The 22,944-nt window shown below is 30.8% G+C and overlaps 2 protein-coding genes across 2 annotated transcripts; both read right to left on the bottom strand.

Annotated features, from left to right (window-relative positions):
* Positions 1–1,275: 1,275 nt before the first annotated feature.
* On the bottom strand, positions 1,276–1,794 carry LOC124921812 (basic form of pathogenesis-related protein 1-like). The gene has a single exon (XM_047462512.1). It carries the CDS (start codon positions 1,765–1,767, stop codon positions 1,279–1,281), a length of 489 nt encoding a protein of 162 aa, XP_047318468.1. The 5' UTR covers positions 1,768–1,794; the 3' UTR covers positions 1,276–1,278.
* Positions 1,795–15,576: 13,782 nt separating this feature from the next.
* Positions 15,577–16,106, bottom strand: LOC124921811 (basic form of pathogenesis-related protein 1-like). The gene has a single exon (XM_047462511.1). It carries the CDS (start codon positions 16,077–16,079, stop codon positions 15,591–15,593), a length of 489 nt encoding a protein of 162 aa, XP_047318467.1. The 5' UTR covers positions 16,080–16,106; the 3' UTR covers positions 15,577–15,590.
* Between the last annotated feature and the right edge of the window lie 6,838 nt (positions 16,107–22,944).

Here is a 22,944-nt window from a genome sequence, read left to right as displayed (position 1 = left end):
AAATTACATTAAATCTCATTATAAATTTATTTTTATTAAGAGGATAATCACCTTTTCGGTCTAAGTCCAGTATGACCGGTCGATTCAAGACATATTGCGAGTTTTGTATTACAATAACAAAATCACATAAAAACAAAAAGTAAAAGTTTTTTCCGCAGTTTAACTTACAAAAAATAAAAATATTACGTCAATGAGGAATTTGTGCATATTTTCAACATAAATTAAAAGTTTTCTAACATTTATATGATTTTAGATGTTTAAAATGTAAATTCAAACAAAACTAAATGTACAAAAAGTAATTTCAATAAAAATAAATGAAAAAGATTACATGTGTTGTCGTCTGATAATTTAGTTGAAGAAATCACATTAACACGAAAGTGAAAATTTTTTCCGTAGTTGAACTTATAAATACAAAAAATAATTATACTATGTAAATAAGGAATGTGTGCATATTTTAAACACAAATGAACAATTTTATAATATTTTAAATGATTTTAGATGATTAAAGTTCAAACAAAACTAAATGTAAAATAAGTAATTTTAAACCAAAAAACATTATAAGGAACAATTTCAAATAAGGTCATGTAAGGAAAAATATTTCAAACTTAGTTAAATACACAAAGAGCATAATATGGATTAGCCATTATTTTAATTCCTTCATACATTCCAATTAATTTTAAAAAATGGTTAAAATATTTATTAAAATTCTAAAAGTGGGAGAGTCAAAAATCAAAATTAGACAAACTCTAAAATGATTAAATGATGACAATCTGTGGCGTCTTTAAATGAGAGTACAGCGCCTTCGGACTTTGAAAGACATCTCTTCTCGATTGAAGTACCAAAAAAGAAAAAGCTACTCTTTTAAAAATAAAACCCCAACGGCAGGGGTACCTCTCTCAATCGGAACAGCCCCATTACTAGATCTACCTATCATCACCGGCATAACCAAAATATCTCTAAAAAAGCATCTAAATCCGAAACAGACGCAGCTGCGACTAAAGCAAATTCAGTCTTGTCTACTGCCATGCCAGCCAAGGAAAGATGAAACAAGGATAAAAAAACCTAATTATTAATTAGCAATCAAACATAAAAACAAATATTACAAACATTCTTTATTGAATAAATATTAGGCATATTTATAGTTTATTTTTTCATACCATACAAGAGTTTGTTTTAATAAAGTCGTCCCATAAACGACATCTTTAACTAAATACAAACAAAGTTTATTCATACTTATATTAATTAAAAGTCATGACAATAACTGTGACCTTCAGTTTTCTAGTAAGGTCTCTCTCCAACAAAGTTGCCTTGAGGATCATAGTTACAAGTGACGAACCACCAACCGTCATTACATTGAACTCTAGCACATCCTAGTCTTACTGAATCACGCCACACAACCTGAGTATAGTGTAAGCATTCACCTCCGACACATGTGTTTGAGTCATAGTCGTAGAAAGGTTTCTCCTCGATCCACATGTTCACAGCATCTCTCCCCGTGAAGTTCGGGAAACCCTGTGCAAGGTTTTCGCCATATGGTCCACCTGAGTGCATGAGATTACAGTCCCCAGCTCTCTGGCTGGCGTAACTTCTAGCAAATGCGGCTACGTTTTCATCCCAAGCGATGGGCCCGACTCCCACCTGAGCCCGGGCAGCATTGTGGGCCTCAACATAGTCTTGGGGGGAGTTTTGGGCAGTTGAGAGTTGAGGAAGCATTGACATGGCCATGAATGTCACAACTAATGCTAGTGAGAGATGGTAAAGCCCCATACTGTTGGATCTTCCTTAGAACAATTAGCTGAGTTTGGTAAGTGGGATTATATTAATTGTAGTACTTCTGTATGTAGGTAGATAGCTAGGTGGTGTTATGCTAATGAAATTATGGGGTAATTTATAGGAATAATTCTCTGAAATTTTTTTGCCACTTTCATAGAATTTCCAAACCCCCTATATAATTATTTGTTTTTTTAAATGGACAAAACTGACCCGGTTTTCTATATAACCTTCACATTAGTTTAATTTAAAGCGTTAAAGTGAAAATCGAACTCGTGATATTTGGTCTTTTAGGCACCGACTCATAAGATGGAGAATTTATTTGAAATAATAATAGACGTTACATTAATAAAATAAAATTAAAAAATATTAGTTATATATTATTATTAGTTATATATAATTAAATATTTTTATACACTAACTATTTAATTAAAAATAGTTATAATTAAGTATGAAATTAATTAAAAATTATTAATGGGTAAATAACACTATTAAAAATTTATTTATAAAACTAATTATGTATATATATTGTCATTATGCAAGAACAATGCTAATTTTTTTTTTTTGTTTCTTAACCTAAAATTGTCTGGAATAATCCTATTATTTCCAAAACCAAACAATAATCCTTCCAAAAAATATTAATGGTCGTCATCATTGAATCAGTATGAACTCACGTGGAAATTTGGTTTGTCCATTCCATGTATGTAAGTCTAGTTTTATTCCATGCATGCAATATCAATACCAAATACCAATTCAAAATGATACAACAAGTCTTGATATATTATTATAATGTTGATCATTTTAAAAAGGAAAAACTACTGGTTATTAACTTTGTACTATATATTAATTAATGGAATTAGTTGTTTTAATTTGTCATCCTCGAACAGTTCCGTGGAAGTTAACTGAGTTTACTAGGGCTTGTTTGATTGATGTTGGTTATTTGTGAAGGGTTTCTATTGAATTTTTGAAAAATACCTTGTTTGATGTTGTTATTTGAGGATTTTTTTAATTGTTTACAAAGAAACTTTGTTTCATGAAACAGTCAGGTTATTTATGTTTTTAATTATTGAATTATTATAGTGACTATTTAAATTTTTTAATTATATTTTTTAATTATTAATTTAAGTAATTTAATAGTTGAAATTTATGTTTTTCGTTAAATTCTGAAAATGGATAGGGAAGTCATGGGCGGCGGCCAAGGTGAAGGAGGCGGCGTGATGGAAGCCAACCATCAATAATTAATATTAAGTTCGTCTTTCCATATTTTTTTAATGAATTCGTCCAACATTTATTTATTTATTATTATTACCAAATTTATGTCTCTACATATTTTTAAATTACTTAATTTCACAAATATAATATATTAAAATAAAATACATTATAAGAGAAATTAAATTTATTAAAATAAAATATATAAATTCTAAATTAGTGTGGGTTAATTAGGTGTTCAAAATTTTCTAAAATTTTATAAAAATTATATAAAACCTAATCTTCTATTTTGTCCGTAATTTTCTTTATTTATAAATTTTAATTTTTAGATATTTAATTTTATTATATTTTATTTACAACTTAATTTTGTAAACATTAGGGTAGAGATTCAAGGCTAACATGATTTTGAAAATTTTGGTTGAATTAATTTTTTTATTCACTTTATATTGAAAATACTCCAATTTAAACTTAAAAAAACGGGTTTACAGATGGAGGTTGTGTGAACCAACCTTGAACTAGGGACAATCAAAATGAAAGCGCAAAGTGATGCCCTAACTAAAGGAAAGTCGACACACATATGGGACAATTGAAAATAAAAATTGGAGGAAAAAAAGAGGGATGTGATCCCTCATGGACTGAAATTACCACATCTGACCAAGTATGTTGGTATTAAAGACTCTGCCATTAAAGAGAAACCCACTTAGTCTCTTGGTTTTCATATTCCATCTACTAAGTGCATTTTAAAACCTTTACGCATTCTAACCTTTTAGTTTCCCTTATTTTTGTATAAATTCATATTCTTGTAATTGTAATAACACACAAAAATAAATTCTTAATCTACATCAAGTTCTTCTTTACTTATCTTTTTAACTTGGTATCAGAGCCATTATTCGGTTTTAACAAACCTCTGTATCCATGACCTCTTCTTCATCTTCTTCCGCTTCAACCACTCATCTCTTCCACAATCTCACATCCATTAAACTCGACCACAAAAACTTTCTTATTTGGAAATCTCAAATCTTACATACCCTTAAAGGTTATGGTCTCTATCCATTTGTTACTGGAACTAATTCTGCCCCTGAAGCTTTTCTCCAAGTCGATGTTGCTGACGGATCTAGTGTCCTCACTCCAAATCCTACTTTTACCATCTGAGAGGAGCAAGATCAGAGAATCCTTTCATGACTTCTCTCCACCCTTTCAGAATCCATCCTAGCCCAAGTGGTTGGTGAATCATGCACTACATCTAAAGCCCTTTGGTCTGCTTTAGAACGCACATTTGCCTCTCAATCTCAATTTCGTCTAATGCAGCTTCGTCTTCAACTTCAGACGGTAAAGAAGGGCTCACTCCCGATGGCCGAATATTTACAGAAAATAAAATCAATCATCGATAGTCTCGCTGGTGCTGGGAAAAACATATCTCAACAAGATTTCATCCTTTATGCTTTGGGAGGACTCGATCCTGAATACGAATCTCTCACTGTAGCGGTAACCACTCGCACTGACCCCATTGCCATCGAAGACCTCCAAGGAATGCTTCTTACACATGAGAATCGTCTTGAATCACTCCACTCTAACTCTCCAACTGCTAATCTTGCATTTGGATCGAGAGGGATTTCAAAACCATCCCACTTCCAACGATCGCGACGTTCGGTCTCCTCTCCGAGTGATTATAGTGCAGAAAATAAAACTGTCAATAAATTTAGCTCCCAGAATTCTAATGGATATCAAATAAATTGGCCTTATAGTTCATCTAAATTTTCACACTCCGATCGGGCTTCTACTATCGGGTTAGGGGGTCCTTCTACTAATGGGCCTTCTATTTTGGGTCGTGGGCCTCGTGGGCCCAATAAAAATAAAATACAATGTCAATTGTGTGGTCGTTTTGGTCATGCGGCTAATGTTTGTCGATCGGGTCTGTTTTGTAATATTTGCAACTTTACAGGTCATTCGATTGAAACTTGCCGACGTCGTCAGAATCAAAATTCAACGACACACTCTGCTATGATGGCTACACCTTCTTCTGTTTATGACTCGGCTTGGTATCCCGACTCTGGTGCTACTGACCATCTTACGACGAACCTTGACAATCTTAGTATCTCAACTCCATATAATGGTACAGAAACTGTTAAAATGGGAGACGATAACTCTCTTCCTATTTCTAATATTGGGCAATCATTCATTCCATGTTTCAATAAAAACCTTCATCTACGTAATATATTGCATGTCCCATTAATAACCAAAAATCTTCTAAGTGTTTCCAAATTTTCTGTCGATAATAATATCTTTTTTGAATTTCATCCAAATTATTGTATTGTCAAGGATCAGGTCACGAAGAGGGAACTCCTTCGCGGCACACTTAAAAATGGGTTATATTGCCTAAACTCAATCGTCAACCCTCCGTCCACTCATCAAGCTCTTATTGGAACTCGTTCATCTGCCAACTCTTGGCATCATCGTCTTGGACACCCTTCATTATCAACATAAACTTTTATTATGTCTTCTTTTCATTTACCTATTATTGGCAACAAGAAATTAAGTTTTTGTGAATCTTGTCAATATGGAAAAGCACACAAAATTCCTTTTCCTATTTCTCAATCTCGTTGTAAGTCTCCATTAGAATTAATACATTCTGACGTTTGGAGTCTTGCTCCTCTTTTCTTTACTAACGGTTTTCGATATTTTGTACATTTTATCAATGACTACAGCCGCTTTACTTGGCTATATCCTATCTATAGAAAATCTGATGTCTTGCCAACTTTTATTAAATTTAAGACACTTGTTGAAAATCAATTCAACACATCTATCAAAACTCTACAATCCGATTGGGGAGGCGAATATAGGAGTCTGAAATCTTATCTTGAAACTCATGGCATCCAACACCGTCTATCATGCCCTCATACAAGTGAACAAAATGGTGTTGCTGAACGCAAGATTCGCCACCTTATAGAAATGAGCCTCACTCTTCTTGCTCATGCTTCTATGCCCCTATCTTATTGGGATGATGCGTTTCTGACAAGTAAATATCTCATTAATCGTCTTCCTTCAAATGGTAAACCTCGTCAATCCCCCTTTGAAATTCTTTTTAATCGTCCTCCTAATTATCTATTCCTTAAAACTTTTGGATGTTCTTGTTTTCCGCTCACTCGATCATACAACTCTCACAAAATTGATTTTCGAACTCTAAAATGTATTTTTCTTGGATATAGTCTAAATCACAAAGGCTATCGTTGTCACCACATTCCTTCCGGTAGAATATATATCTCTCGTCACGTCACTTTTGATGAACAAACATTTCCATTTAAAAGTACATTATCAAAATCTACCAATCTTTCTACACCAGCAGTCTCTCCAATATCGCACTTTCCTTTTCTGCCACGTTCATCACCACCAATCTCCCCAATTTTAACATCACAAATCCCTGTAGTACCATCTTCTCCAACATCCGAACACTCATCATCATCATCATCAAACTCCAACCATCCATCTTCACCAATCAACTCGCCAACATCAAACTCCTATCAACCATCATCATTAACCAACTCATCTTCAATCAACCCTCCTACTCCCACACGTGGACTTACCACCGCTATACATGCTCCTGAATGTTCCTCTCATCATATGATCACACGTGCTAAAACTCGTGCCCTTCACAATGCTAACATTGCCACCATCTCCACCTCTCCACCCACATGTTTCTCCACCGCCAATAAAGATACTCAATGGCGTTCTGCCATGGCAAATGAGTTTAATGCTCTAATTCAAAACAAGACGTGGTCTCTTGTTCCTCGATCCTCGCAGAATATCGTGGGTTGCAAATGGGTTTTCAAAATCAAACAAAGAGCCGATGGTTCCATTGAACGTCATAAGGCTCGTTTAGTTGCAAAGGGATTTCATCAACAAGAAGGCATTGACTATCTTAAAACATTCAGCCCAGTTGTCAAACATACTACCATCCGAACCATCCTCTCACTTGCCGTCACTCGGCAATGGCCTATTCATCAACTCGATGTTAGTAATGCCTTTCTACATGGAACTCCACACGAGGAAGTTTTTATGTCTCAACCGCATGGGTTCACTCATCCTGATTATCCTAATCATGTGTGCAAACATCACAAAGCACTCTATGGACTCAAATAAGCTCCCCGTGAATGGTATACTACCTTGAAATCTGCTCTTCTTTCCATTGGTTTTCAAGAATCCAAAAATGATTCTTCTTTATTCATGTACCACTCTCCACAAATTACATCGTTATTTCTTGTCTACGTGGATGTTATTATATTCACTAGTAACTCTTCCTCTCACATCTCCTCAATCATCTCTCAACTTAACCACATTTTCCCTCTTAAAGATTTAGGTCCACTACACTATTTTCTTGGGATTGAAGCTCATCGATCTACCTCCGGAATTTTTCTCTCTCAATCAAAATATATCAATGACATTCTTACCCGAGCTAATATGAGTGACTCAAAACCTCTTAATACTCCAATCTCTTCTGGGTCATCTTTATCTCGCCATGATGGTGATACTCTTCCTGAACCATTTTTGTATCGCAGCATTGTTGGTGCTCTCCAATATTTGACGCATACTCGACCTGAACTAGCATTTGCTGTCAATCGTGCATGCCAATTAATGCAGTCTCCTCCCACCACTCATTGGTCTGCAGTAAAAAGAATACTCCGCTACCTTCGTCATACTCCTCATCATGGACTTCTCATTCGTCCATCATCTTCTCTCGATATATCTGCCTTTTCTGACTCCGACTGGGCTGGTTGTCCGGACGATCGTCGCTCCAGAACTGGCTACTGCATATTTCTTGGTGACAATCTTATCTCTTGGAATTCAAAGAAACAACAAGTTGTTGCTCGATCTAGTACCGAGTCTGAGTATCGAGCTCTAGCTCATGCCACTACTGAACTCATCTGGCTCCAATCCTTGCTACGTGAACTTTGCATCTCCCCACTTCAACCTCCCACTCTATGGTGTGACAACATTGGTGCTGCATTTCTGTCGGCCAATCCAGTTTTTCATGCTCGTACGAAACATATAGAGATTGATTTTCACTTCGTTCGCGAACGTGTTGCTCAAAAAGCTCTTTACATCCGATACATACCTACTGATGATCAAATTGCCGACATCCTCACCAAAGGACTTACGTCAAACCGATTTGCTTTATTGCGTAACAAACTCACGGTGTGTGCCTCCCCGTTTCGTTTGAGGGAAGGTATTAAAGACTCTCCCATTAAAGAGAAACCCACTTAGTCTCTTGGTTTTTATATTCCATCTACTAAGTGTATTTTAAAACCTTTACACATTCTAACCTTTTAGTTTCCCTTATTTTTGTATAAATTCATATTCTTGTAATTGTAATAACACTTAAATAAATTCTCAATCTACAACAAGTTCTTCTTTACTTATCTTTTTAACTGTTGGGAATAAGGATCCGACAATTTATATGAACATTTACTTGACAATAGATTACCTGAACTATAAGGTTCGATACAGTTGATGTCTTTGATGCATTCATTAAAGTCCAGCATGTCTAGCGTGATCCCCATTTCTGGCTCTCTTTCTTGGATGAATTTGGTGACATTGAAATCGTCCATTAAGATCCAAGGCTCATCATTATTAACTTTACTCTTGAGCTCTCTCCATAACTGTTTTCTTTCTCCTGCTACATTGCTTCCATAGATAGCAGCAAAATAGAATTTCGCCTTTCTTTTCCTACTAACAATCTCCACCATGATGACATGCTTACTGTCGAATAACTTTTTGACCTCAACTAAGCTATTATTCCATCCAACCCAAATTCTTCTTTTACACTCATCTGAATTGTGAATATAAGACCATTCGCTACCGAAACAACCTTTACTGACAGTATCGATTTGATTGTGTCTTACTCTTGTCTCCAGTATACCCATGATAGTGATTTCATGCATTTCAATCATTCTTCTGACTTCCTTCCTTTTGATGGGATCGTTGAGCCCCCTAATATTCCAAGTCATTATATTCATGAAAAAAGGTTGACAACGTGCTTATTCCTTCATATCCTTTCCCCTACAATTTTCCTTCATATTTCTGGTTTGTATGGAATTCCAGGTCTAGGATTTTTCCTTCCTCTCATATGCGTTTGGGCCTGAACTGTTTCATTAGAAGAGGAGTTGGAAGTTCCTTCGTCTACGAGTTCTTTGTTTCCTGCCTTTATTGTGATATGTTCTGTTTTCGGGTTATCCTTCTCAACATTTTCTGTTTCTTAGGTTCTTTGCTTGCCCTTCAACAATTTCCTTTCCTTTCTTACTTCCCTCTTCTTGAGTTTGATTTCCTTTTATTCATTCACCCAAATTCTGAACATATTTCCCTTTGACATTGCTTTGTTTTGCTGCTTGTTTTTCAACCACTGTTTCATTTGTACTAGGAACCTTTTGTTGTTTGGCTTCTACATTCTGCATTTGTTGTTCCTGGTTTGCTTTATGTTTTTTCATTAATTTAGGGAATCTCACTATAGAATGTTTAAAGGTATTGTAGTTCACGCATCTGTACGGTCGTCATTCATAGTGTATGCTCATCTTGGTAGAATTGGCACGATCGACACAAACGACATGGTATCGACTCTAATAACTAGGCCGTTTATTCATCTGCAAAGCTTGGTTAAAAGGTTAGGATTTCTAGTTTATCATGTTCTGTAACAGTTAGGGTTTCTAGTGTACCCGATTATGTTATTGCTCTGTTTTGTTTTTGTGTTCTGCTATTCATTAAAATGAGAAGAAAGAAAAACAATAAGAATAAGGAAGACAGAGAATTTGTGATGGGAGGTTTAAGGGAAGTAGCTTAAAAGGAAATCGATAAGATTACTAAAGAAATTACCTATGAAAAACAGGAATGAAGCAAAGTTAAAGAACCAATTACTGATATAAATTCATTAGAAAATGCTGCAGGAAAATAGGGGAAAAATGAAAGAAATATGGAAGGTTGGGTATAATGAAAGAGCAAACCTCTTTTGACTTAAAAATCAAATCACAAAGCTACTGATGCATGCAAAGAAATGAAAGATTGTGCTCAACAAAGAGAAAATACAGCAAACAATCGTCCAATTGAATATACATTATCTTCAAGATTAGAACCTACTAAAGAAGGCAAATGAAGTCTGAAAAAAGAATGCAGAAAAGAAAGCAGAAAATCATTCATACAAAGGTCAAATCTACTTGGGTGAGTTTAAAACAAAAGTTGAGATTCTCAACTCTCTTTTTGAATTTAAATTGCCCACTGAAGTGGAGGAGAAATGCGTCAAAAATGGGAAAATGTTGTTGCTTGGAACTACATAGGAAAGAACCGTGTATCTTTTCCAAATACTAAGGAATCACTAATGAAACAATGAGAGCAAACGGGACTGGAGAAGGTTTCTGCAAACATCCATTATCTTTATTTTCTACAATTTTAAAAAGGGAACAAACTTGGATTATATTCTGAAAATTGGGCATACTTATATTGGATCCAACTGTATGAAGTTGGAGAGATGGTCTAAAGAATTGAGCCTTCTAAGAAGCCAAAGGAAACAGATCAAATATGGTTCAAACTTAGGAACATCCCATCACACATGTATAATGAAGAAGATTTAAGTCACTTTGCTAGTCTATTGGGGAAACCATTATATATAGACCCAATTACAGATGGAGGAAAGCACCTTACTTTTTTTAGAATAAGCATTTAAGTGCATCCTCAAAGTACACTGCCAAAGAACATGACAGTTGTTGATAGTAATGAAAATCCCACAGTCATGGAAATCTCATATGAATGGAGGCCAAATATGTTTGATTTCTACAATACTTTCCAACATGTTAGTACTAAATGTGCAAAAGCAATTGAGGAAGAACAGAAAATCATGAAAGCCCAGGAAAAAAAATGCAAGAAAATGAAACGGAAGAATCAACAATGGAAGAACATATTGTGGAAGTTAAGGATAGTGATAAAAAAGAGAAAAATGAGGAAAATACAGAGGAAGAAAGCAAGAAGAATTCTGAGAAAAAGAAAAGCAACGAAAGAAAAAAAGTAAAGGGAATCAATGTAAGAGGAAAATAAATTTTTCTGTAATACAAAGGATTAGGATGAAAATGGAAGATGAACATCAAGTTGTTGTTGAGGAAACTCAAGAGGAAAACACCGAGAATTTCAAAGCTGAAATAGAGAATTCTAAAGTCGATAAAGAAGATTCCAAAACCGATGTAGAGTCTGAAGCCAAAGTTAAAGTTAATGAAGACAATAATAGAGAAATTCATGTTGAAGATAACAAAGGTAAAAGCTCTGAAATTCTCAGAAATAATTATTTCTATCAAATCAGAATGGGCTCGTACAAAGAGAGAATTCAAAATGAGAATCAACAGTACTCATCATCCTCTTCAATACAATCTCCTTTTATCGTTAGAAGAAGAGGAAGAGAAAGAGGAAAGGGAAGGGGAAGAATGCATCTCAATAAAATAAATGGCATGCGAAAATCTCAGGCTGGGATGATTATGTTTGAAATTAGTCTCTTCTATTTGTAATCTCTTTTTTTAGAATATATGAATGCTACTAATCAGTTTTTAAAGTCTTTTGATTGTCATCCTTAAATATAGTTAGGGTTTGTCTAGCTTTGATTTCTGACCCTCCCACTTTTGGGGTTTTAATGAAATGATTTTAACCGTTTCCCAAAAAAAACATTTACTTGACAAACATCATGTCATTGTAGCTTGGGGAGCCTACAGTGTTACAATTGTTACCTCAATATCTTGAAGAATTTTCACCCGAGTGGTATATACGCCAAAACATATCCCAACACCAAACTATTGAATAGCTAATCAATGTTTTCATAAGCTGGTTCAGTATGTTCTTGAAGGTAGACAAACTTGAGAGAAAGCTTAGGAGTATTAAGTAGGGTATATGTGAAATCTATGAATCATATGATTATAGGTGGAAAGTTGTGGCTTCACTAATCGGTGGTCGAACGAAAAAACTCAAATTAATATGATCTACATTAATATGAATGTAGCGTATACCAAAGTCATGACGGTGAAAAACTACATTTTGATGGAGGACTTGATCACTTTGGGAATGAGATACCACAACGCACTTAAGAAAGAAGCCATCGAAGGCAAGTCGTCATACCAAGACAATCTTTGTTATAATTAGAAAAAGACTAAGGTAGAATTAAACTACATCTCCAATGCATGGGATGTTGAAACATCATAAATCATGAAGTCTAGGCCAAGGCGCCCTCAAAGATCATCCACTAGCCACCAACCAACTTACCCCACATTGTCTAAATGAGCTACCTCGTTTGCACCCAAGCCATCTAGAAAGTTCTACAATTTGAGAATTACACTATCGAAGCTCTTGTAATTTTAAAGAAAAAGAACATAATTTAGGTCCTCACCCTATATCCCAATAGGACTAAATAATTGAGAAGGTTTTCAAGTGAGTGGTGTGAATACCATCAGACTAAAGGGCACATGACTAATTATTGTCTTTCACTAAGAGACATAATTTAGAAAATTATCGATGAAAAGATCATCCAAGCCCTAAAAGTTAAGATGAACCCCCTACCAACTCATATAGTGAATCTAATTAAGGCGTGGGAAGATCTAAAAGACGGAAAAAAAATTCGTCAAGTTTGATTGTTGAAGATGAAAAGCTAATTATAATTTTTTGTATATATGGTGACAATTTCAAAGAGTTAAGCTGAGTGTAGACAACAGACAATCAATGTTTAAATTATATATCAATGACATTGGAAATAAGAAACGTAAGGACAAAGGTGAAAGACATTTCACGACAATGTTGATTTGACTTCTTTTTTGTAAAATTAACTACGTTGGACTATATTTTCTTATATTATGAGAGTGCGTAGGCAGTTTCTCACGAGGTTCGGTCTCCAATAAAATTAGAAACCAAACAAATTTATTTCATTTGTAACCAGATCTACATTGGATCTGATTTTACATTTTATGAGAATACGTAGACAATCTATCATGGGTTTAGTCATAATAATGTCCAAAAATAAAACTTTCTATGTTAGCACTAAGTGCACAATAACAAGGACAATTTCAATTTCAACTTTTTTGTAACTAGAACTACGTTGGACATGATTTCTCATTTTATGAGAATATGTAGGCAGCCTTTCATGGTTTCGGTTCTAATTATAATAAAATAAAATATACAAAACCCCTATTTAACATTAAGGGAATTTTTATCAAAATAAAAATGATGTTTAAAATGATAAAATTTTAGCTTATGTAAAAATTAACCACAACCTGGTCACATCAACTCTTTCGAGACTTTTAGCTTATGTAGAAAGTAACCTAGTCAGGTCAACACCCCTCTTCATAACTTTTAGCTTAGGTAAAAAGTTAACTTAGGTGGGTCAACACCATTCATTTAAGACTTTTAGCTTAGGTAAAAAATTAACACGGTCGGGTCAACGTCATTCATTCAAGAATTTTAGCTTAGGTAGAAAGTTAACCCAGGCGGGTCAACGTCATTCATTCAAGACTATTAGCTTAGGTAGAAAGCTTACATATGCGGGTCAATGGCATTCATCGATACTTTTAGCTTAGGTAAAAATCTAACATTGATCATGTCAAACCTCAAAACCTGACATCGAAATTAGGGGCATTGAAAATAATCAAATACTTTTAAACAATTGATTATGATCACATTGATATATGTGGTAGACCTTTTGATTTCTATAGCGAATGATGAATAAAAAAAGAACACTAAGAGTGAAATGAGGATTTAGAAAACAAATAAGGATAATGGAAGGTCAATCGTTTCCTTGACTATCTCAAAAGGAGCTAAAGTAGTTCTTAAAATTCAAATAGAATACTATCCGATTGAACTCGCTTGAAAGTCGTACGGAGCACCCGTAAACATGTTGAAGATTTAGAAAAAAATATATTGAAAAAGTGTTACAAAATTCAATATAGAGAATTCTAGAAGTATCGGTACACCTTTAGCGACTCATTTTAAATTAAGCTCCAAATATAGTTCTTCAAACGATGATGAGAATGAATATATGAAGAATGTTTCCTATAGTTAGTTGTAGGTAGTCTTATTTATGCTATGGTTAGCACGAGACCATATATAGCTTATGTTGTTGGTACTATTTAATATGCTAGAGCTATTAGATTTTTATAAAAAAAAAATAATTGAACATTAAAATGTCATACAAACCAGAAAAAAAAATATAAAAAACTTGTTATAGGAAGGAATCCAGAAAGAAAAACTAACCTTTTAAAATTAAGAATATTTATTTTAAAGGTAAAAGGTATAATACACACTAAATTTAATTTTGAAATATTTTCTATATATAGTTTATTTTAATTGCTCCTTGTTAATTTATTTGGTTTTAAATTACCCATTTCGCATTTATTTTTGTTAGAAATAATTAGATACTTTTCAAACGTACAAAATAAAAAATAACTCAAGTATGAACAACTTTTATTTTATGGTCGAAATTTAATCCCTCTTGATAATTAATTTAAAATAATCTATCGCCTAAAGTTCAAATTAAGTTATGTTTATGAAATTTGGGTTATGATTTATTTCGATTAACAAACTCACTTCATTTTCAAATCAAATTACATTAAATCTCATTATAAATTTATTCTTATTAAGAGGATATTCACCTTTTCGGTCTAAGTCCAGTATGACTGGTCAATTCAAGACATATTGCGAGCTTTGTATTATAATAAAAAAATCACATAAAAACAAAAAGTAAAATTTTTTTCCGTAGTTGAACCTACAAAAAATAAAAAAATACTACATCAATGAAGAATTTGTGCATATTTTCAACCTAAATTAACAGTTTTATAACATTTATATGATTTTAGATGTTTAAAATGTAAATTCAAACAAAACTAAATGTACAAAAAGCAATTTCAATAAAAAAAAATGAAAAAGATTATATGCGTTGTCGTCTGAGAATTGAGTTGAAGAAATCACATGAACACGAAAGTGAAATTTTTTTCCGCAGTTGAACTTATAAATACAAAAAAATAAATATACTATGTAAATGAGAAATGTGTGCCTATTTTCAACACAAATTAACAATTTTATAGTATTTTAAATGATTTTAGATGATTAAAGTTCAAACAAAACTAAATGTAAAATAAGTAATTTAAAAAAAAAAAAACTTTATAAGGAACAATTTCAAATAAGGTCATGTAAGGAAAAATATTTCAAACTTAGTTAAATACAAAAAAAAAGGCATAATATCGATTAGCCATTATTTTAATTCCCTCATACATTCCATTTTTTTTACAAATGGTCAAAACCATTTATTAAAATTTTAAAAGTAAGAGAGTCAAAAATCAAAATTAGACAAACTCTAACAATGATTAAATGATAACAATTAAAAAAATTTAAAAAAACTTAATTATTAGCAATCAAACATAAAAACAAATATTACAAACATTATTTATTTAATAAATATTAGGCATAATTATAGTTTATTTTTTCATACCATACTAGAGTTTGTTTTAATAAAGTGGTCGCATAAACGACATCTTTAATTAAATACAAACAAAGTTTATTCATACTTATATTAATTAAAAGTCATGACAATAACTGTGACTTTCAGTTTTCTAGTAAGGTCTCTCTCCAACAAAGTTGCCTTGAGGATCATAGTTACAAGTGACGAACCACGAACCGTCATTGCATTGAACCCTAGCACATCCTAGTCTTACTGAATCACGCCACACAACCTGAGTATAGTGTAAGCATTCACCTCCGACACATGTGTTTGAGTCATAGTCGTAGAAGGGTTTCTCCTCGATCCACATATTCACAGCATCTCTCCCCGTGAAGTTCGGGAAACCCTTTGCAAGGTTTTCGCCATATGGTCCGCCTGAGTGCATGAGATTACAGTCCCCAGCTCTCTGGCTGGCGTAACTTCTAGCAAATGCGGCTACGTTTTCATCCCAAGCGATGGGCCCGACTCCCACCTGAGCCCGGGCAGCATTGTGGGCCTCAACATAGTCTTGGGGGGAGTTTTGGGCAGTTGAGAGTTGAGGAAGCATTGACATGGCCATGAATGTCACAACTAATGCTAGTGAGAGATGGTAAAGCCCCATACTGTTGGATCTTCCTTAGAACAATTAGCTGAGTTTGGTAAGTGGGATTATATTAATTGTAGTACTTCTGTATGTAGGTAGATAGCTAGGTGGTGTTATGCTAATGAAATTATGGGGTAATTTATAGGAATAATTCTCTGAAATTTTTTTGCCACTTTCATAGAATTTCCAAACCCCTATATAATTATTTGTTTTTTTAAATGGACAAAACTGACACGGTCTTCTATATAACCTTCACATTAATTTAATTTAAAGTGTTAAAGTGAAAATCGAACTCGTGATATTTGGTCTTTTAGGCACCGACTCATAAGATAGAGAATTTATTTGAAATAATAATAGACGTTACATTAATAAAAAAAATAAAAAAATATTAGTTATATATTATTATTAGTTATATATAATTAAATATTTTTATACACTAACTATTTAATTAAAAATAGTTATAATTAAGTATTAAATTAATTAAAAATTATTAATAGGTAAATAACACTATTAAAAATTTATTTATAAAACTAATTATGTATATATATTGTCATCATGCAAGAACAATGCTAATTTTTTTTTTTTGTTTCTTAACCTAAAATTGTCTGGAATAATCCTATTATTTCCAAAACCAAACAATAATCCTTCCAAAAAATATTAATGGTCGTCATCATTGAACCAGTATGAACTCACGTGGAAATTTGGTTTGTCCATTCCATGTATGTAAGTCTAGTTTTATTCCATGCATGCAATATCAATACCAAATACCAATTCAAAATGATACAACAAGTCTTGATATATTATTATAATGTTGATCATTTTAAAAAGGAAAAACTACTGGTTATTAACTTTATACTATATATTAATTAATGGAATTAGTTGTTTTTGTCATCCTCGAAGAACGGTTCCGTGGAAGTTAACTGAGTTTACTAGGGCTTGTTTGATGTTGGTTATTTGTGAAGGGTTTCTATTGAATTTTTGAAAAATACCTTGTTTGATGTTGTTATTTGAGGATTTTTTAATTGTTTAAAAAGAAACAGTCAGGTTATTTATGGTTTTAATTATTGAATTATTATAGTGACTATTTAAATTTTATAATTATATTTTTTAATTATTAATTTAAGCAATTTAATAGTTGAAATTTATGTTTTTCGTTAAATTCTGAAAATGGATAGGGAAGTCATGGGCGGCGGCCAAGGTGAAGGAGGCGGCGTGATGGAAGCCAACCATCAATAATTAATATTAAGTTCGTCTTTCCATATTTTTTCAATGAATTCGTCCAACATTTTTTTATTTATAATTATTACCATATTTCTGTCTCTACATATTTATAAATTACTTAATTTCATAAATGTAATATATTAATATAAAATAAAATAAAAATTAACATAATTATTATATATTAAAATAAAATATATATTCTAAATTAGTGTGGGTGTTAATTAGGTGTTTACAAACTTCTAAAAATTTATAAAAATTATATAAAACCTAATCTCCTGTTTTTGTCAGTAATTTTATTTATTTATATATTTTATTTTTATATATTTAAGTTTATTATATTTCATTTAAAACTTAATTTTTGTAAATATTGGAAAGAGATTCACGACTAACATGATTTTGAAATTTTTGGTTGAATTAATTTTTTTTATTCATTTTATATTGAAAATATTCCAATTTATATTTAAAAAAACAGGTTTACAGATGGAGATGGAGGTTGAAGATCATGTTTGTGAGCCAACCTTGAACTAGGGACTTCATAGGTCAAAATAAAGTGCAAAGTGATGCCCTAACTAAAGGAAAGTCGACACACATAGGGGACAATTGAAAATACAAATTGGAGGCAAAAAAGAGGGATGTGGTCAAATTTGATTGTTGAAGATGAAAAGCTAATTATAATTATCGATATATATGGTGACGATGTGAAAGAGTTGAGATGAGTGTAGACAACAGACATTCAATGTTTAAGTTACATGTCAATGACATCGGAAATAAGAAACGTAAAGACAAAGGTGGAAGACATTTCACGACAATGTTGATTTGACTCTTTTTTTTGTAAAATGAACTATGTTGGACTATATTTTCTCATATTATGAGAGTACGTAGGCAAAAAAAATCAATATTATAATAAAAAGAATTGTTAAAAATTAAAAAGACTTTTAGCAACGCTTAAATTAATGTTACCGACTCTTAATTAAGCGTTTCTATAACTTGTGCCAACCCTGCTTCTGGCGACGCATATATAAGTGTGAGTAATAATTTTGGCGATGCTTTTTAAGGTTGACAGAAGTCTTTTTAAGCATCGCCGAAAGTATTTTTTGTGTTAGTGACATCAAATATCGTGAAATATGAGCTTCTATAATGTAAAGCTCGCTTCACATTAAAGTCGTTGTACAACAGCTCTCATGTAAAAATCACTTAACATTAGAGTTATTGTACAACAACTCTCGTATAAATCTCGTTTCACATAAGAGTTGGTGTACATCAACTATCATGTAAATCGCGCTTTACATTAGAGTTGTTGTACATCAGATATTTATGTAAATATTAGAATTGTTGTACAACAACTATCGTGTAAAGCTCGCTTCACATTAGAGCTATTGTACAACAAGTATCGTGTAATGTACACTTCATATTAGAGTGGTTGTACAATATATATCGTGTAAAGTGAGCATCACATTAGAACTGTAGTAATATGAATGACGTTATACACGATTAATGAAATATGTTACCTCCCATCATTATTGTTGACGCCCTTGTTTATTTCTGAATTAACAAAACATAAGTTTGTTAGTTTTCCAAACAAAACATAACATAACATTTCAAATAAATAAAATAGAACCATGTTAGTTCTTAAAAGCGTCAAGTGTATCATTTTCGCGAGCAACGGAGCTTGTTACCAACAAATATTCTTGAAGTTTGGCGAGATACTAAGCTTATTTTCGGTAAAATAAATTGTGAATGGTCTAAAGAGAGAAATTATAAATTATAATAAAATGATGAAATTGGAAGAGATAAGGACTGATGATGTGAATCGATTATGGAAGATGAACTAATAAAGCGTGAAAAATAAATTTGAGTTACTAACGGAACCACAATCAATGAAACGGGGAAAGAAACGGGTGGGGCTTGGGTTTCAAATATATTTTATTATTATTAAACTCGACTCAGTTATAATAATATAATATTTAAAAGTATTTTGATAGGTTGGAAAATGGGCACATGAGTTTGAGAGCAAAAGATTCAGACTAAAAATCCAAATAAATTGATTAAACTTATTCCCTCCCAATTAGATTGATTAAACTTATTCACTCCCGGTTCGGAATTCTCTGAGTTCAAAGGTCAACAAGGCAGAAAGACATGCAATGAATTGAATAAAAAAGACCGGTAAGGTAACTTAAAGTTAAGTGTGACATGTTACTTAACCATTTTATTTAATTAATTTTATTTAACTTAATTTTAAATATTGAAAAATTATTTAAATTATTTTTTATTATAAATGATTAGGCTGGGAAGACGACACTAATTTATTTAAAAATAAAATTTTGATGAGAATATAGTAGTTTCTATAATATTGTAAACACTAAAACTTATTTACTCACTCCAAGAAAATTTTAAAATAATTTTGAGTTGTTAAAATAATGTCTAAAAGTTATACTCATTAATGTGTTTAAATAAATTAAAAAATTATTTGAGAAAAAATGTTTATTCATTAATTTCAAATTAATCAAAATTTGGTCCAAAAATAAATTAAATAATTATTTGCAAAAGTTGTATTCATTAACCTAAATTAATTAAATTTTGATTCAAAAATAAATTAAATAATTATTTTGAAAAATGTTATATTTATTCTAAATTAATTAAAATCTGGTCTAGAATAAAATAAAATAATTATTTTGGGAAAATGTTGGATCCATTTAACCTAAAATAATTAGAACTTGGTCTATAGAGAAATCGTAAATCATAATTTCGAAGGGATGAGGATGATATAAATCGATTATGGCAGATAAATTGAAAGAGCGAGAAAAATAAATTTTGGTTACTAACGGAATGACGAACAACGAAACGGGGAAAGGAACGAGTCGGTCTTGAGTTTCAGATATTTTTTTATTATTATTCAACCCGACTCAATTTAATAATATAACATTCAAAAACATTTTAATTGGTTGGCAACATGTATAGACACATGAAAGTTTGAGAACAGAAAATGAGGACTTTAAATATCTAATTAATTGATTAAACTTATTCACTCTAATTTATTTTAATAGTCAATAGTGGGCGTGTTATAAACATTTTATTTATTTAATTTTTGATTAACTTAATTTTAAATATTGATAAATTATTTAAATTAATTTGTTTATTATAAATTATTAGGGTGTGAAGATTACACTTATTTATGTAAAAATTAAAGTTTCGATCTAAATATATTAGTTTCTATAATATTGTAGACACAAAAATTTGACTTACCAGTTCATAAAAAAAATTAAAATACTTATGAGTTGTTAAAATAATTTTACAAAAATGATAGACTCGTTAAGGTGTTTAAATAAATTAAATAATTATTTGAGAAAAAAATTTGTATTCATTAATTTCAAATTAAATAAAATTTGGTCCAAAAATAAATTAAATAATTATTTGAGAAGTTGTTGTATTCATTAATCTCAAATTAATTAAAATTTGATCCAAAAATAAATTAAATAATTAGTTTGAAAAATGTTATATTCATTAATTCTAAATTAATTAAAATTTGATCCTAAAATAAATTAAATAATTATTTTAGAAAAATGTTTTATCCATTTAACTTAAAATAATTAAATTAAAGATTAAAAAAATGAAATAATTATCTATGTAAAATATTGTATTCATTTATCTCAAAGTAATTAAATTAATAGCAACAAATAAATTATATAGTTATTTAGAAAAAAAATATTATATACATTTAAATCTCAAAATAATTAAAATTAAAGCCATAAAATATAATAAATAAAATAAGTTATGTCTATTTATTAATTTGGTATAATTTACTGGTAATAAAAAAAGTTAAAAGATTTGTCCCAATAAAACAAGGCCTAAAGCACCCTCAACAATTAGCGCGCTCTAGGAGACTAACGCCCAAACTAACCACCTAGAAACGGAATTCTCTGGCCTCAAGGAACACTGACAGAACTCCACGGAACGCGCCCAACACGTATTGGAGGTTGATCTTCGTCTTCTTCTTCACAATGCATGAATAAGAATAATAATCTTTCTTAAATAATGATAAAGTCCAACTTAGTATTATTCATTCAAAATATAAAGTTGAAGAAGTGAAATGATCATAATAATCGTGTGATCATTTCTCCTACTTTCATTGCTCATTTTACTTATCGAGTAAATAAGATTCGATCAAGAAAGTGATAAGGCCATTAATAATTATTTCCAAATTCGAACCAACCTAGGCCATCAACTGACCTAAGCCGGACTATAAAGGGAATATCTATGACACCTCATGGGTATGCTTGGATATGCTGCTTCTGGGCCTCACCATGGTTTCATCTAAATTCTCATCATGCTTCGTGTTTAATTAAAAATAAATTGATTGATATCATTATTTTTTAGTATATGACTACTGTGGTGCCTTGTTTGTTTTTCATATATGGTCATATTTTAATTAATGATCAATGCTGCAATATAGTTGATCAAAAGTTTAAATCCCTCGCTAGCTAGAGATAATGTTTAGAATTTAACTGACAATTGTCTTGAAATATTGTCCCACTTGCATACAATTTCAAAACCACAATATAATTTTGATCAGCAATTCATTTAAAGAATTAGACTTGTTTGATGTAGAATTGTTTTTGTTCTTTTAACAATCTGATCAATTTTTATTATTGTTAAATAAAAATGTCTTTTTTTTCTTCTTACAAATAAAAGTGAGAAAAATATAATTCGGAATCCTAGACTGGAGGAACTACTCTTCTGTGACCAACATTGTAAAAGTTTAGTCATAAAAATTATTACCTATTATGGAAAATAAATCAATTTATAAAAAATAAATCATTTGAGTTATATAACAAAATACATTTTATGTACATTCAATATTTAAAATGTTATAAAAAAATATATATTATTAAAAAATTATACTTATAAAAATAATTTATTAATTATTATTGTTATAAGTTTTTTCTATAATTTAAATTAAATAAAAGTATGATCTAATTAATAGCATTTAAATTAAATAAATATAATTCAAATAAAAGTTTATTATAATTGATTTTTATATATTAGTTAAATTTCATTTGTTATTAAATTTAATAATTAATATATTAAATAATAATATAATAATTTGTAATGATAAATAGATTTAAAAATTAATGATAATGAAATATTAATAATAATAAAATCTAAACTCATATATTTACTTAAATTAATTAAAAATAAAATAATCTTTTATCTAATTAATATTTTTATATCATATACCAAACACAAAATTTTAAAATATATATATATATTAATCTCTGTATAAATATTTATTATTCAACGAACCAATAATAACTATAAGATCATATACTAATTATACTTCCTTATCGGTTTTAGAAATATTCTATTAGTAAATTATAAATTAATCAATTGTTCAAAATTATGATATTTTAAATATTAACAACACTACAAAATGATGAAGATAATAATTCTGTAAACTGGTCTGAATAACAATGAACAATGAAAACATTGAACAATGATTGCACATGGCTACTCATCAGAAAATGATATATATATATATATATATATATATATATATATATATATATATATATATATATATATATATATATATATATATATATATATATATATATATATAAATGAACAATATTTTTATTTTAAAATTCATTTTGGCTTTCTTGAA

Source organism: Impatiens glandulifera, chromosome 1, assembly GCF_907164915.1.
Source record: "Impatiens glandulifera chromosome 1, dImpGla2.1, whole genome shotgun sequence".
Taxonomy (NCBI): domain Eukaryota; kingdom Viridiplantae; phylum Streptophyta; class Magnoliopsida; order Ericales; family Balsaminaceae; genus Impatiens; species Impatiens glandulifera.
The sequence above is the reverse complement of the archived record's forward strand: the minus strand, read 5'-3'. Positions and strand labels throughout refer to the sequence as shown.